Source organism: Trematomus bernacchii, unplaced genomic scaffold (assembly GCF_902827165.1).
Source record: "Trematomus bernacchii unplaced genomic scaffold, fTreBer1.1, whole genome shotgun sequence".
Lineage (NCBI taxonomy): Eukaryota > Metazoa > Chordata > Actinopteri > Perciformes > Nototheniidae > Trematomus > Trematomus bernacchii.
This window is the reverse complement of record NW_022988098.1, coordinates 427,216-454,522: the sequence shown is the minus strand read 5'-3', so window position 1 is coordinate 454,522 and position 27,307 is coordinate 427,216. Positions and strand designations below refer to the sequence as shown.

The 27,307-nt window shown below is 43.3% G+C and overlaps 2 protein-coding genes and 3 non-coding genes across 11 annotated transcripts; 1 reads left to right on the top strand and 4 right to left on the bottom strand.

Annotated features, from left to right (window-relative positions):
- The first annotated feature begins 678 nt into the window (after positions 1–678).
- On the top strand, positions 679–16,085 carry ubap2a (ubiquitin associated protein 2a). 7 transcript variants are annotated; one of them, XM_034121744.1, is made up of 27 exons: positions 679–787; positions 2,543–2,680; positions 3,063–3,140; positions 3,569–3,679; positions 6,170–6,332; positions 6,450–6,536; positions 6,616–6,688; positions 7,317–7,369; positions 7,762–7,820; positions 7,916–7,986; positions 8,280–8,472; positions 8,577–8,847; positions 9,041–9,342; positions 9,858–10,081; positions 10,406–10,673; positions 11,819–11,858; positions 11,976–12,147; positions 12,441–12,486; positions 12,630–12,927; positions 13,074–13,165; positions 13,371–13,421; positions 13,505–13,598; positions 13,688–14,098; positions 14,241–14,345; positions 14,839–14,906; positions 15,011–15,202; positions 15,288–16,085. In XM_034121744.1, the coding sequence occupies exons 2-27, from the start codon at positions 2,585–2,587 to the stop codon at positions 15,381–15,383; spliced, it is 3,714 nt and encodes a 1,237-aa protein (XP_033977635.1). In that variant the 5' UTR covers positions 679–787; positions 2,543–2,584; the 3' UTR covers positions 15,384–16,085. The 7 variants fall into 7 exon arrangements, with proteins under 7 accessions (XP_033977635.1, XP_033977636.1, XP_033977633.1 ...); XM_034121745.1 differs by having other exon boundaries at positions 7,317–7,414; positions 13,374–13,421; XM_034121742.1 differs by having other exon boundaries at positions 7,317–7,414.
- A 1,239-nt stretch (positions 16,086–17,324) lies between these two features.
- On the bottom strand, positions 17,325–23,411 carry nop56 (NOP56 ribonucleoprotein homolog). Its single transcript, XM_034121728.1, has 12 exons — positions 23,158–23,411; positions 22,272–22,361; positions 22,070–22,184; positions 21,533–21,697; positions 21,122–21,320; positions 20,424–20,611; positions 19,973–20,124; positions 19,679–19,779; positions 18,967–19,115; positions 18,656–18,777; positions 18,316–18,429; positions 17,325–18,065 (listed from the first exon to the last, which is right to left on the bottom strand). Exons 1-12 carry the CDS (start codon positions 23,158–23,160, stop codon positions 17,751–17,753), a joined length of 1,713 nt encoding a protein of 570 aa, XP_033977619.1. The 5' UTR covers positions 23,161–23,411; the 3' UTR covers positions 17,325–17,750.
- On the bottom strand, positions 18,506–18,573 carry LOC117475689. Its single transcript, XR_004555193.1, has one exon. It is a non-coding gene; the product is annotated as a small nucleolar RNA SNORD57 (small nucleolar RNA).
- On the bottom strand, positions 20,240–20,360 carry LOC117475690. Its single transcript, XR_004555194.1, has one exon. It is a non-coding gene; the product is annotated as a small nucleolar RNA SNORA26 (small nucleolar RNA).
- On the bottom strand, positions 22,488–22,608 carry LOC117475692. Its single transcript, XR_004555195.1, has one exon. It is a non-coding gene; the product is annotated as a small nucleolar RNA SNORA26 (small nucleolar RNA).
- Positions 23,412–27,307: the final 3,896 nt, after the last annotated feature.

Genomic DNA, 27,307 nt, shown 5'->3' with positions numbered 1-27,307 from the left:
GGTAAGCGTGAAAAACAGGACTGCACAGATTCACACAGATTAATAAAATAAAAAATAAAAATAAATAATGATAATAATAATAAAAGACTATGAAATAGGAGATGAGTAAAAATGTGGTCATATAAATTATGAAGTACGAAATGAGTTAAAGTGACAAGTGAAAATGGACATCTGTACATATAGTGACATATCTATCTACATATTTGGTCTACTACTAATATATTAACATGGGTTGTGGAAACAGTGTATATTTATGTCCAGTGATTTTTTATTTATTTTTTACATTATTGACCCCTTGTTGTGCAGCCTGATGGCTACAGGCACAAAGGACTGCCCGAGGCGCTTGGTGCTGTGTCATGGAGGGATGAGGCTGTGGCTGAACGTACTCCTCATCTTCACTAGCTCTGCATTGAAGTGATGAACACATTAATGCACCAATAATTATAATACAACAATTTAAAAATAACAGGTGCTTAAAGGAGCCATTCTGCATAACAAATACTTCTACTTTTGGTAGGCCTATTTAAAGTATATTGAGAAGCCAATACTTGACTTGAGTGCAATTTTGAATGCAGAACTTGAACTTGTAACTGAGTATTTGTACACTGTAGTATGGCTACTTTAATTTAAGTAAATATTTGGAGTACTTCTTCCACCTCTGTGTTTCATGGGGAAGGTCGTTAGGAAGTTAGTTGTGACCCGAGAGGAGAGGGGAGCATCACCACCACGGCAGGGCACATCACGTGACCACCTTGTCTGCTGCTGGCCGAGTGAAGCGTGTTAGCAGGTAATAAAAACACTATTTTTCTAATGTTTTACTAAGTTCACTTTCTGTATCACAACGCGTTTAAAATGCGTATTTAAACGCCTACTCGCTGAAATAGTTGTTCGCTGGCTTCGTTGTTTATCCGGCGCGGGGTTGTTAAGGATGCAATTTTTCTGTTGTCTTGTTTCCAGGCGAGCAATGTCGGGATGGGATTGTGCCCCGCTGAGAGGCCTTTTTTCTTCAGATTTAACACCGATATGTTGTTAGACGTCACGCCTGTTGTTTATTTGTTCGAGGACGAGTCTGATGTAACCGCCAGCATCGTTAGATAACTCTACGGATCTATAAATACGGATAAGACACGAGCACGCCAGTTAGACGGCCGTTGGCTATCAACTTGGAGCAGATTTAGGTAGCACCGTTAGCTAGCTTCATCCCCGCTGCTCAGTATCGATGCTATGGTCTCAGCATTAGCACGTTAAAGCTAACACGAGTCTGTGCTAGCGAGGACAAAGGGACCACAATACCAACAGCTCAAAATCGGTCAGTGTTGAGTTAAAAAAAAGGATGCTACGAGAACATGCTTTTATTTTGCAACATATACACGGAACGTCAACCGTTACAGAGTAATATGTAGAGTCAAGTAATAAGTAACATGATAGCAACATGCTAACGTTAGCATCGGTTCACAACAACGCTCCGCTTGGTTTATTACTAAAAAAACGGTAGCTAGTCAAATATTTGTAAGATGTTAACAGGTAGATGTTTATATATGTTGACACGTTAAAACATAACTGGTATTTATTTGTCACTGTACACGTAAATGTAATGAACAAGATATGCGGAGTTACTCTGTCATGGTTTGTTATTGTTTATCTTTTAAGAACGTCAAGACTCATACTTGATGATGATGTTATAATTGTATTATTTGAGTACAAAATACTGCTACTGCCGTAGGTATTTCAATATTAAAAAGAGGTGTAGATTTTTCACTGAAATCACATTTTATGCCAGTTCGTCCTTTTGCACAAGCTTTGTTCAGAGCAGCAGCCAATGGCAGCAGTGCATTTGGCAACGTCACTCAGACACTGTAAACTGGATTGCTATTGTTCTCTCACATAAAACAAATGGGTCACTGGGGATATCTGTAGGTATTATTCTAGTACACACCTTAGTCAAAGCTTGCAACTCCAAAAGCACTACGTGTTGTTCTTTTGTTATTTAAGGAATTTAGCAATTCCCTTTTCCATATAGATGCAGGTGGATAAAGCCCTGTGTGTGCAAAGGGTTTTAAGAAGTGTTTAATATTTTCTACTGAAATTATTAGTTCTTACTAGTCTATAAGGTATCACAGCCAAATTGCATCAAGTTACAACTTGTGCAGGATTTATTACAAATACATAATAATTTGTGTGTGTGTGTGTTTATAATCTGAGGGTGTAAACTATCTAGCGTGTAAAGGGGCTTTGAGGTCAGGGTGTGTGGGGTTTGTTCTGCTTCACACCCTTTGGTCTGTGATTTTTGTAAGAGGACACTAGGCTCGCTTCTCCTCCTTGACCCAGATTCTCATAAGCAGTATTCATGATTGTGCAATACAGCTTTGCTATGCTCACAACACATATTTTTGGTATTAAGCACTTTGTTCTTTCTATGCACTCGTACATGGGAAAGTATCGTGGCTCTGCTCTAACATCATTGTAAATTAAATGCTTGTGTTTGCAGAACTGTTGGTTGATTTCACTCATCCTTCCACGCTTCTTGTTTCCTTTTTTGCAGATTTTTCTATTTTGTACATACAGAGTTTTGTATATACTGTATATGATGAGCTCGCTGGGCGGCGAAAAGGCCCGGGGCCCTCGGGAAAAAGCGCTGCCTGCTGCTACTCAAACATCACAACCACAAAAACAGATACAGGTGGGCCACCGCAACCACATAAACATGAAGAAACTTAGTGAAAGTACACTGCCTTAAGCCATAGAGATTTTGAAACAAAAAACCAGTGTGCACACGATTACTCTTGCCAACAAAACCAGAGTGCACACATTATGCAAGGAGACCTCCTTTATCATTATTGAAAAGGATCTACATTAGCTTTTAATAGGGACAATCGTAGGCCCTTGCTTAGTAACAATATAGTCAAATACATACCTCTCTAACTGTGTTAAATATAATAAATGTTTGGTTGTTAAGGAACATTTTATGACTGACAAGTTAAATATGATAGGTGTACCTAATACAGTGGCCAAGGAGTGAAGATATTTCGTTCTTACATTTGTTTTCTCCTGTGAACCAAAAGGCTACAGCTGAGCAGATCCGGCTCGCACAGGTGATCTATGACAAGAATGATGCTGACTTTGAAGGCAAAGTTAACCAGGTGAGGAACACTACTGGTGCTGTGTTCACACCAAACACAAAACAAACCATCATGTGTTTATTCATTTTACATTGTCTGTGGCTTAAATGAGTTTACTGCAGTGGTTTGAACCCATATACACCTTCATTCAGTTGCAATGAATGGATCAAAAGAATGCTGAACTAACTACATCCTGTTGCTCGTTTGTGGAAATTCTGAATTCATGCTTAGTCAGGTCTGTCCCAAGCTGACACCACATTTAGTTTTAAACAGCTTGTTTTCTGAATGGAGTTCACATCCATCAGTCTTTACTAACGTTGTAGCGGTCAACTAATATGGCATCAATGTTATTTTTACACACTGAGATATCTACATGCTATGTACTTTAAAATCCTTAAAAAAAACAGCGCAGCATTTCCAATACAAAGTGTATTTGTTGCTTTCCCCAGCTGATGGAGGTGACTGGGAGGAACCAGGATGAGTGCATGGTAGCGCTCCACGACTGCAACGAGGATGTGAGCAGAGCCATCAACTTTCTCCTGGAGAGCACCTCAGACATGGTAACAACACCATGTTTTATTTAATCCCTTTGTTACACTTCTCATACTAGCCTGTGTTTTTTTCAACAATATTTATTTGCAATTTCAGATAGTGTGAATAGATTTATTTTGCTTGGTAGACAGAATATGCGACGGCCCAAAACGATAATTGATTTGACTGAAATTGGTATTTTAAATTAGAACGATTTATGATGAGCACATGGACTGTGAAAATAAGTGAGAAAAATCATCCATGCTCTAAATTTGTAATCATACTCGAGCTGCCACAAATCAACCAGACCTTCTTTTAACATGTTAGAGTAAGAAAAGCACAGGTGTAATACATAACCTTAATTATGGCTGAATTCCATTTATCTCAAATGATTTAATAAGCCTGGCATTGTGGCTGTCACGGCTTAAGCATCGTACTGTTAGACTTTGAAAAATCACTAAGTAGCTCTGTTGCTCACATCACTTTTTTGTCTAAGACGGTTGGCCTTTTGAAATGAAGGTGAACAAACTAAAGGACAGATCTCAGACAGAGGACATGTTTCCAAGGGGAAAGTTTAAAGGGGAAAAAACACTTGTGTTGTTCTGCCAAGTCCGAGTGAGTGTCCCAACATTTGCGATGCATACCAGCCGGCACAGATGGCGACTTGAGGCTGAAGGGCAGCCGGCCAGACAGCTGCCCTGCTTGTTGTTTTGGTTTTGTGGAATTCCAAAAATAGCAAATAACTGGTGTTATACACTGCAACCCTCTGATAACAACTTCTTCTACTGTACTCGTCAAGATCATGAGCAGCGCAAACAAAGGAGTGGCCTAATAAATGAGTCAAACATTCATTGTAGTTGCTAAAAAAGTTATAATTAGTGTTTTGATTTTGAATATCTACAGCTCACAGGTCCCAATCAGATTTTTTTTTTCTTCCTGCATGCCACAACAGAACCCTTCAGACAAGTTGGTCGAAAAAATGTCCGGCATTATAGCTTTTCTGTAACCATTTGAAATGGTTACAGAAAAGCTATAATGCCGGACATTTTTTCATTCCTGGAAATGATTTCCAGGAATGTTTTTGTAGCATCTGGTAGTGTTGCTTTATCCTCTTGGTCAGAATACACACGTACACAGGCTAAACCAGTGTTTCTCAAAGTGGGGGGCGCTCCCCCCCTGGTGGGCGCAGAGGCATGACAGGGGGGGAGCGAGAGACCAGGAGGAAAAATGGTTTTGAAAAAAAAAGAAAATCATAATTTGAAAAATTATTGATTCGAAAATAATATGATACAGTACAAGTACGTCTGGGTCTCTGTGTTTCATTCAAGCTCGGCTCTGTGTGTGTGTGGAACGACTCCGAGCCATTTTGTGTGCGTGCGCGAGCGAGAAAGAGAGCGCACCGGTACCGGAGATCGTTGTTGTTAGCTTCTGGTGCTAGCGAGCTCAAACGTTTTGGTCACGATTAATGTAAACAATTATTTCCAACGCACACGTTTATATGATCATTATGGTTATAAAAAAATAAGAGAATAAATGAAAAACAGGTATGAAATACTATATGCCAGTAAAAAAAAAAAAAAGTTTAAAAGGAGAGTGATTTGTAAAATATCCATAAAGAAATAGTAAATCTGTTAACAGTTCTGTTTCAAATGGGTGTTGAGAGATGTATCCATAGATCTCTTCATTTTGCTCTCAAAGTGCACCAGATTGATGCTTTTAACTTCAATATTTAATTGACCCCCCTATGTTAGGTCCACTCCCCTCTTATACAAATAGCACTTTACCCCTGCTTACACCTATATGCCGTGAGCTGATTATCGAGCCTTCATTGTCACAGTCGCAGGTACTGTGTATGTGCGCGTGGAGAGGGTTGCAGTAGAAAATTCCACTGTAGCGACCGGTACATTAAAGGGAAACCCTAAATGTTTGAGCACCCTCTATGAAACATCAAGCTACCCCACAGCACCCCCAAAAGAAATCTCTGGCGCCGCCACTGAGCCTGCAACCCCGTTTTGAAGAAATGTGCAGTGCAAAACAGGCTCATTGCAGCCACTAATGATAAGACACACTTTTTTGCCAAATATCAGCATTTTCTTTCTTCATTTTTTTGCACAGATTGCAAAGTATTATAACTTATTGTTCTAGCAAAGGGATTGCACAATTGTATTATGTATTTATTTTTTGACCACACAGACTTATGGAGCATTGTTTTATTATCACTGTTCTAGCAAAGGAATGCACAAGTTCATATTGATGTATTTTAATAAATGTTAACTTGGCCCATTACGTGACTATTTGTGTTGGGGGGGGGGGGCCCGACTTTTTTTTTTTCTCCAAAGGGGGGGGCCTGACAGAAAAGGTTTGAGAACCACTGGGCTAAACCAACCACAGAATGCCAGAGGCTCCTTCTACACTATACAACTCTGAAATGTGACTGTAATGGAGACAAAGATGCCATTTTTGTTTTAATTTAAAAAGTGCATAGTTTACTTACTGATGTATATTGTCCATGTTTTTAGACCTCATGGGAGACGGTAGGGAAGAAGAAACCGCTGGTGAAGGAGGGTCCGTCAGACAGCAAGGAGAACAAGGAAAACAGGGAGAAGAAAGGAGAGAGGGAGGCGAGCAAGGGCCGTGGGGCTGCCAACCGCAAGGGCAGGGGGGCCAGCCGCAGCCGACCGGGTAGGGAGTCTCAACTCTACATTTATTTCATTCTGACTTTCCTGTCTCCTTCTTTACAGTATCATTACTGCAAATCCCTTTTTCTCATTTGATGTGCACTGTTTTGTACGCATACAGTGCGTCCAGAGGAGAATGGGGTAATGGAAGTGATGCCTGTGGACAGAGGTGCAGATCGAGGTCGCAGGGCCAGAGGTGCGGGACGAGGTGAGCAGTGAGCACTTTAAAACGCTTTGTTAGTACCGCTGTAGTGGACGCTGTTGACCTTTTTGTGAATGTTACGCAGGATCTGCAGGATCTGGAGGTCGAGGTAGAGGCAGAGGACCACCAGGGACCCGGTTCTCGGCCCAAGGCATGGGGTATGGTGACAACAAGCACGTACATGGGTTTTGTAATAGAGCATGGACAATATCAAAATCGCAGTTAGCACAATATTTGATGAATGCAAAATATGTGAGAATATAAAATCACACTGAATGAAGTATTGTGGTGCTGCAGATAAGCACCGGCCTACTAATGGTATTCTACAGACTTAATACAAATCCTTGTTTGGTACAGATCCCCATCAAATATATATTGTTAATGATTATGTGAGTATGTTTCAAAATTGGTGATTCCCTCTGATATTGTAAATCACAGTGAAACAAATTGCAATCTGTTTTTTTACAAATCATGCAACCTTTTTAACATACTTTTAGGTGTACTTTTATTACTAGAGTGTTTTTCAGGCCAGTAAATTAAACTTATTCTTGTGTTTGAACCTTAATGATTGTGAGTCTTAAGTCTCATTAACATCTGAAAAACATAATAAACGCATCTCCCCTCTCCCTTTCCACAACACCGAAAACCCAACAACCAGGGACCGATAGCTCCTTCAGAAACTGTTTATAAGAAACTAACTGAATCAGTCCACCTCTTCCTTCCTCTTCAGTTTATTTCAGTTTATTTCTGTGTAACTAAATATACCGCTCCTTCCCTCTTCCCCAGGACCTTCAACCCAGCGGACTACACCTCAGAGTCCGGATCAGGGGGTGCACAGGGTGAGATGTGGGACACAGCGGGCACCAACAGCACAGATGGCACAGGTGTGCTTTTTAGAACTGATATGCTCTGCAGCTGTAATTTAGGCTTGCCACGGTAGTCTAGTCGTTACCAACGATCTTGCAATTACATTACTACCTGGTGTTGTTTTGCTTCTTTTTATATTTTAATGAAAATATTCCATGCAGTTCATTTTTGTTTATCAGTGCTGGTGTTCAACAAATACATTTAAAAAAAACCTCACTACTCGGCCTCTCTGCTCCGTGCAGCGGCAGGGTTGCCTCACATGGTAGCCAGACTCAAATGTACTTTAGAAAAATGTTCACACGGCGTTAACCTGTTTATCCCACCTCTATTTGAATTCTGTGACTCATCATTGGTTTCTCTCTAGTTACCTGGAGACATACCTTGGAGGACTGGGCGTCTGAGGACTGGAGTGAGGATGTCAGTGTGAGTTGAGACTGCAGAAGTCTGTAGATCACAGTAACAATGTTGTGGTGTTTGTTTTTAAACAATGTCTCCTGTGTTTTTGTTTGTTTCTTTAGCTATCGGAGACCAAAGTGTTCACCGCCTCATGTGCACCTGCTGCTGAGAACCACATCACACCTGGGCAAAGGTAGCTAAAACCAGCTCAATTATAACATTATAAATTGGCCCTGATCTTTCATTGTTGTGCAACTTCAGAATAATTACAGACTATTATTTGCTACAAATTGCTAAGTAGTTATCTTATACTAATCTAAAACTATGTTAGCAATGAAGGAATACCTTTACTTGACAAACTATAGAGGCATATTGTCATTGATAAATCATTGCCATTGAGAATGTACTTTTATCTATTAATAACCCATTACATTGGCAACTGTTGACTCCTGCAAGCCCTTTCTAACTGTCGGTACTGTACTACAGTCTGGACCTCGCCTCTCTGCTGCAGAAGCCTGTGGGCGGAGGAAGAGAACCACCTTCGTCCTCTTCCTCTCAGAGTCTGGTCTTCACCAACTCCCACCACCACCACCACCACCAGCCACCGCAACAACAGCAGCAACAGCCCCCCCCCGGCCGCAGCACCACCAGCAGCACAAGCTACGCTCATGCTGCTCTGGTAATGAAAATATTTCTTTTGATTTGACACATTTCTTTCATCTGTCACATGTAAATGAACCCTTACACACAAAGACTGATGATTACGCCCTCGCCCTGTGCCAGTCGTCAGTTTTGGGAGCTGGTTTTGGGGACCTGGGCCAGGCCAAGAGGCCTCCGCCCAGCGCTGGAGCTCAGATACTGGAACAGCTGAAGGGTCCTGGCCTGGGTCCACTGCCCTCGGCCCAGGCGGCGCCTCCTTCCAGCACCCAAGGGAGCAACCCCTCCATGGGCCGACTGCCAGGCCTGGGAGCACCTGTACCTCCACCCTCCTCATCCAGCTGGGACATCAAGGCATCAGAATCCAACTCCACCTCGCTGTCCTCACAGTTCAGCCGTGAGTGTGGCCATCATGCTGCATTTTATGTTTCAACATTATTAGTTTGAGTCTTAATTTAGCAAGGACCATGCATGATACATCTCAATAAGAGAAGAGATGATGTTTGTCAGTTGGAAGCATATTCCAGTATATGAACAAAGGCACGTGTAGTGTTTGTAAACCCTGTCCTATGTTTGTTGTGTGTCTGCAGGTGAGTTTGGCCTGCAGCCCGAGCCCTCTCTTGTGCTGAGTCATCTGGTCCAGAGGCATGCGGGCCCCTCCCTGCCTCTGGCCCGTCAGCCCAGTCCTCCATCGCAACACCAAGCGCCCCCTGCTTCCGCCTCGCCCGCCCCCCACCTCACCGGCCCCCTGGCACAGGCAGGCCAGGCGATGGCTGCTGGTGCTAAACCTCATGCCCCCGGCGCAGGGCTGGACCCTCAGGGCGGCAACACGCCACAGCAGCAACGGGCGCAGCTCAAAGTCCAGAAACGAAGGATACCTCCATCATCAAAGGTACTGCAGGGGGCTGAAGATGTTGGACAGAGAGTTGGGATATCTCTTAAATTCAGCTCCAGTAGTTATTATTGCAAAAAATTACGAATAGATGCTATATTTCACTTTTAGGGTCATTAAATGAGTATCTAATGACAGTGATGACAACAGTATTCCTCCATCCTACCACCAACATGTTGGGGTTCTAGTTTGAGCAAGTCGGAGTATAAACAGTTATCAATGATAATTCATATTTAATACACCTAAATATATTCATAAACTCATTCATAGGTTGATAACTGGAACTACAGTTAAGTTGTTGCATTAAAATGTCTAACAGAAGGAATTACTAATCATCAAAATAATTCTTAATTGTTTTATTTATTATAATTATTACAAATATTGTAATAAGTACTACTTAATTTACATCAAATCACATATCAGGGGTACAACCTCCTAAATGGTAATGTTGTCTCATAAAATAGTTTGGTACAAACCTAAAACCCTAACCCTGACTGTTCCCCCCCCCCCGGCAGATTCCCGCCACAGCGGTAGAGATGCCGGGCTCGGCTGAAGTCCCGGGTCTGAATCTCCAGTTCGGAGCGCTGGACTTCGGCTCGGAGTCGGCAATGCCCGAGTTCGGAATCGTCGACAATTGTGTGAGCCAATCCAGGGAGTCCACCCCGGCCCCCGCCCCATCTCTTCCTGCACCGGGACCAGGCATCCAGAGCCAGACCAGCTTGTACTCCAAACCGCTCAGGTACTGTCGCTGCTGACCAGGGACGTACCAATACCAGAAATGTAGAAGTCAATACCAATGAAAGTCAACAATTGCGGTAAAAAAACTAAACTAAACAAAGTTGATTACTAACTTTTTGTTATAAGGTCAAAGATTGCATTGATTACATTTGATCACATCATAGTAAAGTTAAGATGCACCAAAGTACCGCTTCTAGTTACATCCTTACTGCTGATTGATTAGTTTCCTCTCAAGTGAATGATATTACAGAAACTGTATATGGTTTGTGAATAAAGTCGAACTTTTTATCTGACGAGTTGTTCTCCTCTCCCTGCTGTCCCGCAGTGAGTCGCTGGGCAGCCCCCTCTCCGTCGCCCTGCCTCTGCCCCTCTCCTCAGCAGAGCCGGTGTACCACTCCTCGGTGCAGCTGCCCAACCTCACTCCCTCCTCATTAGGGAGCGGCATTCCCTCCTCTTCGACAGTCTCCTCCGCCTCCTCCTCCATACCCAGCTCCTCCCACTACTCCTCAGTGGGGGGAGGTTACGATGGGACCATGCCCCCTCACTCACGACTGGCCTTTTCCCAGAGCAAAGAGGCCACGGGGCCAGTCATGGTGAGTAGAAATAGCCAAAAAAGAATCATCATCCTGGGAGCCTCTTTAGGGGAATTTTGAGATGACAGAGATGAGAAAGGATCCACTTCTCTAGTATAGTTGTATAAACAGCCGGACGCTGATATATTGCATGTAGCAAGCAAACAGGGGGTCGAGGGTCCGCCCTGAATTGGGAAACTCTGGACTGTAAACTTTAAGATTACATACGGAAATGTGCCCATAGACACTTACAGTTATAGTTTGGATGTTTTGAGTGAAACAAAAGTACAGTGACTGTCATCTGCTGTGGTTAATGGACTGACTATTACTTGATACAAATATGATAAGAATAACATGAATTCTATTTTTGTTTGTTATCATCTCGTATGTCATTTAATGGTGCGTTTCCACTACAACACGGAGCACGGTTTAAGAGGGCTGTGACGTCAGCGGCCTGTTTTTGGTTGCGTTTCCACTTGGCCTAGTACCGGCCGGCGGGTCCTAATTCACAGTTTTTCTGGCCTCATAAAATCGCGGGTCTAGGGCCAGAGACAACGAGGCTGAGTCGGGCTGAGTATGCTAAACTAGAGAGAGAATCACTGGCAAGGGGGCTACAACTACAACAAGATGGACATATTTGACCGTGATTTAATTGTAATACACGTTTCAAAATGATGCCGAAGTAACAACATACTGATACCGGTTAGTAAAAACCATGAATTAATGCTTTGCGTGTGTTCTAAATGGAGATTGGCTAAGCTAACGCAGTATATGCTCCGACCGTCCACACTCACAACAACGGCCTATACAGACATAAATAAAGCAGCGACTGTATTCGCCATGACACAGGCAGTCTGTGGTTTGTACTTGTTTAACTTTTGTCTAGTTTCTGAACATATATGAGGAGCTGTGAGTGCTAACAGCTAACGGCTGTGTTGTTTTTCTGGGGTTCTCTGAAGATCACGTCATGGCTCCGCCTACACTGCGTTACTATAGATACTACCCCAGTTCCTAAACTGTAATGGAAATGCGCCATAAAGTGAGCCAGTCCTAACGAGGCCCAGCCATACCGAGCGGGGCCGAGCGAGGCCGTGTAGTGGAAACGCGCCATAAGTGTTACATGTATATGGTATTGATCTGTTAAGCTCTGTTTTTCTTTTCACCAGAATGGTCTGAATGGTGTAAGGACCTCTGCTGCTCTAGACAGTAAGTTCCTCTCTACTCCTTTCATTTGTTTAATTTATACGTTCTATTGTAACGTCTTTTTTTGGGTTGTGGCATTATGAGTGACTAAATAAATCCCTTCCTTCCTCCTCCTCTCAGCTTCATCAGCGTCCTCCACTCCGAAGCCAGAGTCGCCGTCTCTGAACATCTGCACCAACGGACCCTCGGCACCTTCCTCCCACCTCCCCTCTTCCATGCCTCCACACAGCTCCACGCTCTCCAGCCTGGCACAGGACATGCCCTCTGCCAGCCATCTCAACTCACACAACAGGTTAGAAAACACACAGTGTTGCAGAGTTGCGGTTTACAAACTAAAATGTTATATGCAAAAAACGTACGTACTGTTCCTGCATTCAGAATGTGACACAAATCTGGCCATAAGTCAAAAGGTTTCCCAGCTTTTTCTGCTCGACTTTGACTTCTTTACCATTTATTACCAGTTATTAAATTACAGTTCTTAAGCTAATAAATAACCATTTTGTTTTTTTGTTAGTGAGATGCAGCTTTGCAAATGTTTTATCAGTGCAACAAATCATCCGTTTCCTTTCTGCCGTCACTCTACAGCCATGTCAGCAGTCATTCCTCAGCTATGGGCTCCAGCGCTCTAACTGTAAGTACCAGTCTCATCATCCACAAGCACAATGTAAAGTCTCCTGTGTTATCTTTAACCCTGTATACAAAACAGCTGGTTTAGCAAACTCAACATTGTGTCTATGCATTACCAACTCAAAGCGACTTATTTCTCGTCCTCAGTACACCTGTGTTGACAACAGCGGTGTGAGCTCTCTGGCTCCTTCCACGGGGTCGTACTCGCAGCCCTCGTCGCTCCACTCCCACAACAGCAGCATCAGTAGCAGCAGCATCAGCCACCTGGTGAACATGCCCAACATGGGCGGCAGCATGGGCAGCTCTGTGGGCGGCATCATCAGCGCCAGCGGACTCCACTCTGCCGCCATGGCCGCCGCCAGCTCGGCGCTCGGACTCGGCTCCAATGGAGCTAATGCCACGTCCAACCTCAACGCACAGAGGAACAACCCCCTGCTCTCCTCTGGTACACACACACACACACACACATTCACACAGACACAAGGAGAATGTGTGATCTCTGTCACATTGTGATTAGCCCAATTAATTGTATTTGTTGTTCTTCACGTGATAGTTTAAAAAGTGATGGTTGTTGTGTCAATGTGTTCACAGGTAAAGCTCCCCCTAACTTGTCACAGGGAGTTCCCCCTCTACTGCCCAACCAGTATATCATGGGCCCCGGGGGGCTGCTGCCAGCATACCCAGTGAGTACCCCTCAGGATTTAGAGTCACTGAAGTGTATTTGTTTTTTTTTATATCAATGAAGACGCAACCTTTGTTTTCGTAAAGAGTATTCTGTGGCTGTATTAGGACTGTACTGAATAGTTTGAAGCTTCAAATGTTTATTCATAAACTCAACATTTGATTCTCTTCTTAAAAAGAAAAAAACTAACTACCTGTGTTTCACAGCAGATCTATGGTTACGAAGACCTCCATATGCTCCAGTCCAGACTGCCAATGGTGAGCCTCATCGTCACACTCTGTAGTACTCACTGTTTTGTATTTAGTTGTGTGGCTCCTTCTGATCCTCTCCTGTCCTTCAGCCCTCTTTGCAGGATTACTATGGAATCACATTCCCGGGCCCCGCAGCGACTCTCTCTGGCAGAGACGGGGGCCTAGCCAACAACCCCTACTCAGGTAAAACACTGGCCCCCCTTTGCTGGCCTTGTCCAAAATCCTTAAAATCCCCGTGATTGTTCTCGCCTGACATCTCAAATGTTTGTCAGGTGAAGTCACAAAGTTCGGCAGGAATGACTCCACCTCCCCGGCACCCCCCGCAAGCCTGGCAGCCCAGCAGCCTTCCCAGGGCCAGAGCCAAGGCCAGAACCAGGCCCAGCAGCAGCAGCAGCCCCCCCAGGCCCAGCAGCCCCAGGGCCAGCCGCAGCACCACAGCAGCCAGCAGGCCTTCCTGCCCCCGGGCTACAGCTACACAGGCCTGCCTTACTACGCGGGGATGCCGGGCGCCGTGGCCAACGCTGCTGCCTTCCAGTACGGCCACATGTTCGTTCCTCCCGGGGGTCCAGCCTCTGCCAAGCAGCACAGCATGGGCCTGGGTCTGGGAAACCCCTCTGCCAGCCCCTTCCAGCAGCAGACGCAGCAGCAGCCCAGCGGCTACGGACAGCACGCCTTCAGCTCAGGTCAGTGAACACCAATCAATGTTCACAACAGGACATTCATTCAAGGAGCTCCCATAAACACTTTTGCTATTAGTATTGGGGTTTGTCTTGGACAGGAAGTGATGTGTTTTGCTCGAGCGCTGAACTTTGTTGTCCTGTGCAGGGTATGAGGAGCTGACAGCGGGGCCGGCAGGAGTCGACTACAGTAAAGGATACAACTCCTCCTCACAGGCACAAGCCAAATCTGCTGCTTCTGGGCCCGGCAAAGGTACGAGAAATAGACACGTCTTTTTATAATGATAATTTGAGAATTTTCAAATTGTCCGGAATTATAATTAAAAGCATGTGTTGTTAATATATGTCTGAGCTTGACTACCCTAAATGGCTGGGGGGGGGGGATTTCAACAAGTTCCTTTACTTAGAAATATACTTGTATTTTCCATTATGTTTCTGTGCTTATCTTACTTATGTTATACCAATGTTTAAACTGATGAAATACAATTTTTGGGACCATTTAGTAGTTGGATTTAGATCAGTTTAGTTTTGAGGTTATTTGGTTAGTGTTTTTTATTTATTCACGCTCTCCAATTCTAGATTTGTGATTAATATATACTGTAAATAATGTTTGTTTAGTATCAGAGCCCCTATTCTCAAGCTTTGGATAGCTAAGCGTATCCCATTCCACACGTCTGCATAACCTATTTTTAACTGTTAGTAAATTAAATTAAATTAATAGAAATGTTGGTGCGTAACTCTCCTAGGCGTCTCCGTTACGTCCAGTAACTCGGGTGTGCCAGACATCAGTGGAAGTGTTTACAATAAGACGCAGGTGAGCCTCTCACAACTCCTGCCCTGTTTCTTGCTGTGTAGTTGTTGTTTATACCAACAGCTCATTAAGACCTGATTAATTGATGCCTCATCTTCGTTCTCCAGTCTTTTGATAAGCAGGGATTCCATGCTGGGACCCCTCCTCCCTTCAGTCTGCCATCAGCACTGGGGGGCCCAGGGCCTCTGAACCCTGGAGCAGCTCCTGGAGGCTATGCACCGGCTCCATTCCTCCACATCCTGCCTCACCAGCAACCACACTCACAGCTGCTGCACCACCATCTTGCTCAGGATGGACAGGTAACCCCCGCAGACACTTTATGGTCGCTCAGGCTTTTACCCGTGAGTCTCTGAGAAGCTAATTTGTATTTCTCTGTGTGTTCAGGGGGTTCCCAACCAGCGGGGCCAGTCCAACAGCCTGCAGCAGAAGAGCCAAGTCAACAAGTCGAGCTACGGCAGCTCCCCCTACTGGGCCAACTGAGACGGCCACATCTACAGTGTGTGTGGCGTGAACATGGACACACACACCAACACACAGCACCACACCTGCGTATCTGACTGATGAGATCATAGAGGGACAAACCATTTTACAACACAAGCTAAAAACACACACTACCACCCACCCTCCCCTTTGCTCTGTATATCCCCTTTTCAAATTTATGGCTGTTGTATGTAAAATATATTTATGTATGTATTTATACAGTATATATGTATTGGTAGGACATAAAATGTGGTATTCTGCATTTGGTTTTTATTTTGAAGGACATTTTATTTCAAAAAACAAAAAAAACAATGTGGAAAGACGAGAATGCTTAATCATGGAGATGAAGTTGGTGAATATACTTGAACACAAGCATCCTGTGATGTGGATTTTTTTGTATGCATACATGATCTGAGAGTGATGTACATAGATTCTACACATCATTTTCACGGCAAAGGCCTTTTTTTATTTTAGAAGAAAAACGTTTTTGTAACTTTGGTCTCCCGCATCTGTGAATCCTTATATTGAGGGTGACTTGAGTTGATAGCTTGACTTTTCTTTCTGCCCCGTTTCCCTCCCATCTGTCTCTCATTCCTCAACTCTTACTAGTTGGCTGGTTTTCACCTGCCCGGCCTTGGATTTGATGTCATTTTAACATTGGTTTAATCCTTGTTGTCCAAATTAAAAGTTCTGAACAGTTTGTATCGGTTTGGCATCAATATTTACTGAACACAATGTTTTTCTGGATTTAAGCCCAGGTTGCTTCATACTCACATAATGGAACCAAGTTCAGTGCAGAGTAGCAAAGGAAATGTATTTCATATAAATGATTGAGGGAGACCACTGTGCCAACATGTTCAGGACACAGGCTGGATGCAAAGTTATCAAATTGTGCAGATAAGATTTTTTCGATCTGGTATAGTTTTACAATAACACAGGCTGGAAATACACTCGCATGTATATTAAACAGGACCTATAAGTATTCAATAATTGAAGAGGTCGCAGAGCAAAAGGGCTGCCAGTGTTTCAGGGCCAGGGAGCAGTTTGGATTTGGTGCCTTGCTCAAGAACACCTGCAGCTACCAGTCCACACTGTATCTGTGGTCCAACTGGGACTCGCACCCTATGGTCCCCAAGACCCTACAGAGCTACTGCTGCTCCAATGGTCATCAGTAATGTAACCCATAGAATATTCAGGAGCTTACATTTTTTTAATTGACTGGAATAGGAAATGTTACACAGGACTTAAAGGTGGGGTAGGTAATTCACTTCAGAAACACTGTTATATTCCATGGAATGCTCTTAACATCCCGATAGCAGTGAATACATAAATGCTTTGACACTAAATACATAAAAAAGTCATCTGTGGAAGCCGTGGCGCTGTAAAAAGCACGACCAATCATTTTAGCCAGCCCAGCTAAAATAACTGGATGGCCTACCTGCCTGTTAGCGTTCCATCTCGTGCCCTCATTGGTCGTGTGTGGAGGAGGGGCTCTGTAAGGAAGTCTGAAGGGGCAGATTCTTTTCGGCCGTGTACTTTCAAATTCTAGCGCACTCGAGCTGGTTTCTCCATTCTTACCTACCCTACCTTTAAGTGTCTGACACATCTAAGACTGCAGTACTTGTGATGTGATCTAGCAAAGACTATTTGCAACTCAAATGTTATACAGCCTTGGAATTAAGACAATTCTAGGGATTGTGTCAATTTGACTGAAAAATGACTGCAATACATGGATAACTGATTTTAAGACCCAATGAGTCCAATTGAGAGCCTTTAGAAACAAGATGTGACAAGACTGCAGAGGTGAAAAGGGTAAGAGGTTTTTAAGTCACTTGTTAGATGACAGACTTTACGAATCCGTGCAATTACCGATTGGCAATTTATATTTAAGCAGAGGATGCTGGTGAATGTGGATTAATGACACAATAGAGCCGAGCCATCATTAATGTAATCAGTTTAATCCGATACATTTATCATATCATTTATACCCACTGATTTCCTGGGGAACTATACACAAGTGGTCTTGGGTAACAGATATTGAGAGGCTGGAGGACTGCCTTGGTTAGATTACAACATTATAACCACAGGACTTGAGCCTCAGCAAAGGTTTGATGAAGATGCTAATGCAAGTGAGCATTAAGCAAAGCAAAGACAGGTTGTTTTTCTTTTGACAAAGTTTAATGATCGCTATTTACAAAAGTACAAATAAATGTAACCGACATCAAGGCACAGTCATAATCATTTCTTTGCAGTCTAACTTGCCAAACGAGCTGGAACATAAAGATGCTTACTAGTGTAGGACCAAGCATAAAATGGATAAAAAATAAGCTGTACAAAAAATAAAGATTAGTCTTTGACCACTTTTTTCTAGTCTGTGGTTTCCTTCTTCTTTTTCTTCTTCTTCTCGGACACTGGTGTTTCAGTCTCTTCTGCAGGCTCGGCTTCAATAGCCTCAGACTTTCGCTTCTTTTTCTTCTTGGAAGGTGTTTCCGTTTCCTCTTCGACCACAGCAACCTCCTCCTCGACCACAGCAACCTCCACCTCTGCGGCCTCAGATTTGCGCTTCTTTTTCTTCTTCCCTGGGGTGTCCTCCTCGGCTCCGTTCTGTACCGCAGGGGCTTCCTCTGCCTCGACCTCCATCTCCTCGGCCACTGGCTTTGTGTCTGCGTCGCCATTTTCTGCCTGCAAGACAGTAAAAAGGGTTAATAACTATATTCATGTTTACTCCAAGCTAACCCTCAATGTATACACACATCCTGGTCTTTGTGGATGCAATGTCTGACTCACTTCAGTGATCGGGTCCATTATTTGGGACCAGCCAATGGTTCGGAGTCATGATAATTTAGCATGTCGTACACTGAGAGAGGACCATGTGAGGGTCAAATCTCAAATCAAAACGTGCGTGTCCTGAAACTACATCCAACCTGCTTACCTCGGCTTCACCGTTGGTCTCGCCAGCATCTGCTTGCATCTTCTTTTCACGCTTCCTGCGTTTCTTTTCCTTCTTCTCAAGTTTCCGCTTGATCTCAGTTGCGACGTCAGTAGCCTAAGACAAGAAAACAAAAACATTAAATGGTTGCAAACAGGCTTGTATTTTTTTATAATGTCTATATCCTAATGCTGCGTCAGGCTCATTAAATCATTTTGTACCCCCACAGTAGGGTCAGGACAAAGCTTGTCATCATCCACAGCATTAACAGACTGAACTTTTTATAGGAGACATTTGATCTATGCGTAGTAGCACACAGCTGCGACTGGTTCTCTGAGCTCACCTCTTTCACAGCTTCTTTCATGACATCCAGATTCTTGCGTGGCACCTCGCCCGTCTCATAGAAAGACAAGCGTTCTTCCACCTGTCCGCGCAGCTTGTCACCGTACACACTTGTGGGTACCTCTGCAAGCAAAGAAATAAAATATATAAATCACAAATTGTAAAGATAATTACTGTAGTTTAGCAACTTAGTGGCTTTGCTCAGAATAAAGCTTATCACCACCAACCCGAAGGATGACTACTGTTGACGAAAAATTTAAACATCATTGCAATAATGCCACAAAGGAAATTTAACAAGGCTGTGTAACTCACCAGAGAAACAGTCAATGCGGGAGGCGATGGTGCACTTGTTAGCCAGATATCTGGAGATGCGGCCTTTGTTCTTGGCGGCAGCGCGCCCGATGAACGTCGAGTGGAAGATCAGGCCGTACTTGGGTGTGTTTCCTTTGGTCTTTAATGCTCTGTTTGACAATAAAAAAAAAAAAGTAAAAACATAAAACCCCTGCGTTTTTCTATGAATTATTTAATATTTTTTTTGACAATATCCATTTTTAAACTACTTTCTAAGCAAATTTCTAACGGCTTTCCTCAGTTGTTCAGGGTTACATGGAAGTTGTCAGCACAGGAAATCAGTGGATTGACAGATTGATACATCATTACAACTGAGGACACCAATATAGCCGTAAGAAATTATTGAGTGCACTTTTACACAAATTGTCTTAAGAGTTAAGTTGCACTACTTATTTGAAATAAATTGTCTCAACAGGCTTTTAACATTACATTTTATTGTTGGAGGTCAGTTCCTCGATTAGTTTAATGTTAGTTCCTGTGTTTTTGTCTAACTAGTGCATCAGATGTTCTACCTCAGTGCTGAGTGGCTGCTCAGACTGTGGGGGTGCATTGGGTGAGAGGGATCACTCTGGAGGAGACCTTAGCCCTCTCCAGTCACCCTGCTCGGTTCCTGCCCCGCCCTGCCATCACTGTAGCCACTTTATTCCCCAGCAGGGAGGGGGTGCCCCAGTACCTGAACAGGGCCTTCTCTGCTCCCAGGATCTGGACGGTGGAGGCTGGGTATTTGGCGAGGTTTGTTAGACTGCCGGCATGGGAGATCAGACGAGCTCCAACCTGAAGAAGAAACGGGCATTAGGGCTCAATGACAAACAGCTTTGGTGGGGTTACCATGAGAAACTGATTACTCAGGAGGACCATCAGGACCGGAAGTATCAACACAGAGATTCAGGGGATTGACAGATTTGGTAAAAACATCATTGGTCCAAGAGTAATTTGTATACAGTGAACAAATAACACTTTAACTCACCACTTCACCGATTAAAGCTGCCAGATTCGGGGCCACTTGGGCCATCTTGCAGCGCAGGTACTCCTGCAGCCCGAGTCGATATTCAGCCAGAGCCACCACGCGAGTGGAGAATCTCTCAATGTTGATCAGATCAATGGGTGAGATGTCCATACCTGAATGATAGATTAAGAAAAGGTGTTAAGCAGAGGTTTACTACCATTGCATTAACCATGTTGTGCAGTAGGTCGAACACAACCAAAGAGATTTCACTGACAAGTCATTGCATTTGTTTGTTTCTCCCGACAGGATCCGCAGAGAGGACGGTGTTCCTTCACTACAGGTTTATGAGAGATTCAATTTGCCCCCCTGTGTTAATCACCAAGGACATTTATTAGTCCAGGGTGGGCAAATAGGGGGCATGGTGTGTTTTTAAGTTTGAAATGCATGTGATGTGTAAATTAAGTTTGCTTACCCATGGAGGAACGGGATGCTTCCAGGATGGCCTGAGCCTTGGCGCCGTCCATCACCACGGCCTCCATGCTCTCCAGATTCTCCTCTGAAAGCTCCTTCCTGTTACCGATGAGCTGAGCCATGCGGCAGTACATAGAGTTGTCTGGCACGATTCTGACCAGCTCTGGGAAGTGGTATCCATACCATTCACTGAAGACACAAGGAAATGATTGTTAGATGTCAGACGCACAAGAACCAGGTGTAGGAAATCACAGCACAAAGCTATGGCATGCTTGGCGAGTGACTGCACACGTTACAGCAATGGTGTCTCGAAAATGTTCCTTTGTTTTGATGGCATCATACAGGAAAGTTACCGCATGGAGTCAAAACATGAAAACCCTTTTTTTTAAAACTACTTTCTGCAGCAAATTTCTAACAGCTTTCCTCAGGTGTTCAGGGTTACATGGAAGTTGTCAGCACAGGAAATCAGTGGATTGACAGATTGATACATCATTACAACTGAGGACACAAATACAGCCGTAAGAAATTGCATTATGCTCCTAAAGTTTTGCAGAAAGACTTCTAGAGTGCACTTTTTTTTTTTTTAATAAATTGGCTCAAGGAGCTTTTAACATTACATGTTATTGTTGGAGGTCAGTTCCTCAATTAGTTTAATGTTAGTTCCCGTGTTTGTCCAACTAGTTTATCAGATGTTCTTACCGGACACGCATGGAGAAAGTGTTGATATCCTTGTCCAGCTGGTCCAACAGAGCAATGGACTGGATGATCATGTTGTCCACTCTGTTGACGTTGAACTTTACTTTAGATCTGGAGTAGCTGTGGCCCAGACCCAGCTGTGCCTTGGAGGCAGCCAGGCCGGTGAGACCCTTCACCAGCGAGTGGAAGTGCAGACGCAGACCTGATAGGACAGACAACAGATTAGATGTGTTGAGTTCAGTGGAAGAGTGTTAGAACAGCATGTGACCAGTGCCTGTTCAGATTTTCAGTATGAACCTTCATGAGTTTCAGGGTTAAAAAAAATTGCATCACAACAGGCCACAACCTTAAGGCTAGGATATTCTCTCTTTTTTTTAAGTAAAAAAAAAACCGAGACAGGAAAATGATCCTCACCTCTGCTAATCTCTGCCACCACCCCTCCAGTCTGGATGGACACAGTAAATTCTTCTTGTAGAGATGCTCCGACCTTGGAATCTGAAACCCCCAACACTGCCTTCTTCTTCCCTGAGAGGGGCAGGTTTGTCTCTAGGAACAACTTCAGGTCAGAATGAACCACACCTGCAAGGGAAGGAGGACGATTACTTCTTGGTCTGTAGAGACTTGGTTAAAATTACACTTGAAACATGCAGAAAAGCCATTTGAAAGATGCAACACTGACTAATGATCTGATAATATGTGGATCTGCAAGAAACCAGAATATGGTCGTTTATGATGGGCTACTGCTAATATGTGAAGGATAACAATTGATTTTGTTTAAACCTCTATTATAAAATAGCTGAAAATGTCAGAACACATGCATTTCAAAAGGCTTTCCTGAGTTGTTCAGGGTTACATGGAAGTTGTCAGCACAGGAAATCAGTGGATTGACAGATTGATACATCATTACAACTGAGAACACCAATACAGCTCAAAACAAGGAAATTATCTTGCCTTCAGAAATTGCATTCATGTTCTCCAGAGCACCCTGCGCCGACTTGAAGGGGAAGAAGGCAGCGAGGCTCACCATGCTGTTAAACTTGGCAATGCTCAGCACGCTGGCCTCAACCTGAAAAAAACAAATATAATGTTACTAACTGTGATCCAGTCAGAATATATCAATTGTCACAGTAAAAGGCGCGGAGTAAAGACAAACCTGAGGCAGCAGCATGCCAATCTCCTCCACCTCTTTAACTGCAAACAGCGCGTAGCCCGCCGCATGCTCGAACAACACGTGCAACAGCACCTGAGAAGGTAAATATGTTGGATTAGAGTGAAACTCACTTTCATAATAACGAATGTACTGTTTTACAGTGTTAAGCAGAGGTTTACTACCAACGCCATTAACCATGTTGAACACAAGTCATTGCTTGTTTGTTTCTCCCGACAGGATCCGCAGAGAGGACGGTGTTCCTTCACTACAGGTTTATGAGAGATTCAATTTGCCCCCCTGTGTTAATCACCAAGGACATTTATTAGTCCAGAGTGGGCAAATAGGGGACCATGGTGTGTTTTTAAGTTTGAAATTCATGTGGATGTGCACAATGTAGCATTTAAATGAAATAATTCACAAGCGTTGATTTGGTTATTTACGTTATTAGCCCATAAACAATAGAACGAGTCGCAGACGTAACCACGTTGTCGCCATGTTGGATCCACGTGTTGACCTGGGCCCTTGCGAAAAAAGTGCCTCCGAGCTAACTTATGCTAGCAGCTATGCTTACATTTACACAGGATCAAACTGATCAATAATGTGCTGATGCCACTGCTCAAAGTGAAAAATCACTGCAACGTACAAAAGCATCTCAAATCAACCATATGCAGTGAGAGCCTGAATAGTTTAACTTAATGACGCATTTCCCAGCTAATATTAGCCACATGGGTGGCTAGCTGACTCACATGTTGAAAGGCCTTCAACTGAACAGTTAACATGTAAAACACACTTTTTACTCTTAAATCCTATTACATCTTTGTTTTAAAGCATTCAGCTGTATCCTATAATAACGCACTTTGTAAATCAGACACCCAGCACCAGTACTTACCATGGTTAGTGAATTTCTTCAGCAGCACGCAGTGTGCATCTGCTCTGCTCCAACACCGAAAGAAAAGACTGCTGCTACACGTTTCAGCAGACTACCACATGACTTAAATACCGCGGGAACAGCCAAACAACGCGAGACCTGGCCGTGTGGGAAATCAGCACCTGCTGGAGAGAGAGCAGATAGTCAGCTTCCTACTATTTACGATGACTGTTTATTTCGGCCCAATCCCAAACCGCCCCCTACACCCTACCCCTACACACTACCCCTCCGTTTGCGCGTTCGCGCGGAGGGTCCGCCACATTAAGTGCTGTTCCAAACCAACGAGTGTGGAGCGGGGTGGAGGAGGAGTGGACTATCAAGCCCTCAAACAGCGAGTCTGCATCGGTGCTGACTTCACCTGCTGCCCCATAGATATATATATCTATGGCCCAATCCCAAACCACTCCCTCGACCCTACCCCTCCGTGGCGGAGTGAACTCCGTCTGTAGCCACACTCGCAGCTCAACGAGGCTCCCTCCTGTCAGATGGAGGGAGTAAATACAGCGGCAAGCTTTGGGACAAACTCCCCTCTCTCCGGCAGAAACAGGAAATGCCGTAACTGTATGTAACAACGGTTTCAAATCAGCATCTCTTAGACAAAAAAATGTAAATTAATAACTCAAATAAAATTCCAAACATCTTTCATTGTGTTACTTATTTGTAAAGCTCTTTTAGTTTTAAACCTGATGTTTATAAGCTTCTTAGTTTTTGCAACAGTCTGTAAATATACACAACTTTATAATAAAATGCACACATTTACCTTTTTCTAGACTAAACACAGGTATGATCCTAAGTTAAAAAAATATGAGGTTATCATGAGGTTGTTAACATCGCAATTTATCAGTGGATGTTTGCTGGAACTGTTTGTAAACAGCGTGTTTCCTGACGGACACACACAGCGTTGAGACCTGTCAGGTAGAGACCAGTCTCAAGTCAGCACCGATGCAGACCATGGATGTATAATAAGAACTGGATACAGCGTGGGAGGCGGGGCCTCATTCATTCCTATGAGAGTTGCTCATTCGCGCATGATGATAAAATGGCCCAACTTTTGAGAGAGCGAAACGTCACAGATTACCCGGCATGCCTGAGAAGTACCCGTATGTGCGCTCATAGCGCATGCGCAACTTTAACCATGCCCCCCAAAATGCTCGTTCACATCAAGCACGTCAATTTGCGTACACGTAACAGCACCGCACGTTCATGACAGCATGGTAATGTTTGTTATGATAGATTTGATATTAACGAGGCGGCAGTTAGCAGCTAGCGGTTAGCTAGTAATTATGCTAATTTACACATCAATCGTTATGTACTTTTATATTACGCTGTAACAGGATCTAGTGATATCCAAGCAACAGAGCTTCATTTAGCATGAAAGAATTATTGCACTGTATATATATATATATATATATATATATTTATATACACACAGTGCAATAAGCTTCTTAGTGCAATAAGAAGCTACAGGGACGTTAATCTACGTCGGTAATATTAACTTTATTTAATACAACATTTACGGTACAAGATTTAATCATACAGCCCATGTAGTATAATATGTTATAAATGATGAATTACAGCAAACATGTGCAATATATCCATTATTACAGCTCCGTGGGCTGGCAGTAAGGCGATATGGGTCCGTTCTTATTGTGCATCCATGGGTAAAGATAAACGCATGTAGTGCTGAACACGTAACATGAACGTGCCGGGCGGCGCGGTCCCGTGGGTTAGATGCGCGTTCATAATGCAGAGGGAAATAACTCTCAGAATAACGTTATTAGCACATTTTACAACTTGAGGAACGAATGTTTTTAATAAGGGCTATACAAGTGTTCATACTGGGTAGTTTATTTAGTTTAAAAAAAATTATCCAACGATTTACAGACCACTCTTTCCCCATGTAAGTCAATGGGAAAAAGTGTTTCCGGGCCTGGCAACCAAAAGGAAGTGTAGTACCGCCGTTTGGCCAGCACGAATATTTTCATCAGAGTCCGGCGCACTTCCTGGGGGCTTGATGCAGACTCGCTGTTTGAGGGCTTGATAGCCCACTCCCCCTCCACCCCGCTCCACACTCGTTGGTTTGGAACAGCACTTAATGTGGCGGACCCTCCGCGCGAACGCGCAAACGGAGGGGTAGTGTGTAGGGGTAGGGTGTAGGGCGTGGTTTGGGATTGGGCCTATGTGCTGCCCTACCTGACCGGTCTCAACGCTGTGTGTGTCCGTCAGGAAACACGCTGTTTAAAAGTAGTTCCAGCAAACATCCACTGATAAATTGCGATGTTAACAACCTCATGATAACCTCATATTTTTTTAACTTAGGATCATACCTGTGTTTAGTCTAGAAAAAGGTAAATGTGTGCATTTTATTATAAAGTTGTGTATATTTACAGACTGTTGCAAAAACTAAGAAGCTTATAAACATCAGGTTTAAAACTAAAAGAGCTTTACAAATAAGTAACACAATGAAAGATGTTTGGAGTTTTATTTGAGTTATTAATTTACATTTTTTTGTCTAAGAGATGCTGATTTGAAACCGTTGTTACATACAGTTACGGCATTTCCTGTTTCTGCCGGAGAGAGGGGAGTTTGTCCCAAAGCTTGCCGCTGTGTTTACTCCCTCCATCTGACAGGAGGGAGCCTCGTTGAGCTGCGAGTGTGGCTACAGACGGAGTTCACTCCGTCACGGAGGGGTAGGGTCGAGGGAGTGGTTTGGGATTGGGCCTTCCTTTCTCCTCTGTCTGTGGCACTGTAGCCCATTTATATACGTTTTGGACCGCACACCTACACAGGTGTTTTCACTCATGGCTGATTGTCTCTAGCCAGATTCTAACAGGTGCGGCAGGAGAGTGAGGCAGATGTCAAGGTGTTAGTGAATAAAACTCATACCGTAGTAACAGTGCATTTGTTGGGGACTATTTTCTGCCACAAATAAATGAGCACAAGTGCGTATGTGTGTATTTTTGGCAGCAGGATGTTTCTCTGGGACTTAGTAATGATAAAGAATTACTGAAGTAATTTGTTATCTAGTGAAGTTTGATGATTTTGTTCTCTTTTTTTACATTTGTAGGACACATGAAAGTCTAGTATTCAGGTTCGTGGTGAAATATCTTGTTTGGTCTGACAAGTATACTCAAAAAACATACAAATAAAATATTTACTTAAATATTCATAATTTTGACTTTTGCTTAAATATCTACAATATTGAAGCTGAAACCAGTTCCTCTTTGATTGTTGCATTTTTTTAAGCATACTTAAAAGTTAAATAAATGATAACAACAGTTGCAGACACATATTTTGTCATTGCCTTCTCCTCCAGTTTCAAATCATTGACAAATGCATTAATTAACCACTTTATTTGTCTTTGTTGGGAATTTGTCGTTTTTGGATTTATTAAGAATGTATAGAATATTGACAGATTTATCATTTAACGGAAACATCCAACGGTAGTACTCAGTCAGTTCAGTGAGCAGTATTTAAGACATGTGCACTGATTTTGGCTACTCCAACTGGGTTTGAAATAAAACTCTGAACACTTTATATGGCTAAAGGCAAATCAACTATACGTGTACATAAGAAAAACCTTTAAAGAGACTTTTCTTAGGTGATGAAAAAATGTAACCCACTAAACAAGATACAGTGGTGGCTATACTTTTAATAGTCCACTCCTGCAGGGTGAAATAATAATAAACACAGCCTGCGATAAGTGTTATTTGTAGGAAAAGCATTGTTAGAGTTCTTTAGGGTCATGATGTTACCGAGGAACGGATGCATGTGGGTCTGTTTGTACATCAACGGCACGTCATACATGTCACATTGTGTTGTATATTAGCTAAGAGCAGAACATTTATGACACACACACACACACACACACACACATACACACACACACACACACACACACACACACACACACACACACACACACAGATACCGAGAGATGAAAAACAGAAACAGTGACTGGGTTTCCTCTACAGATTTTTTTTCCTGATCTTCTCAGATGACTTAGAAAATTAGTTTCAGCTGTTTTGCTAAAAGAATGCCTGTGAGCCTTCATCTGCTTCATTTAGGATGACTAACTATAAGTTCAAATGGCCAAAATAAATACACTTAG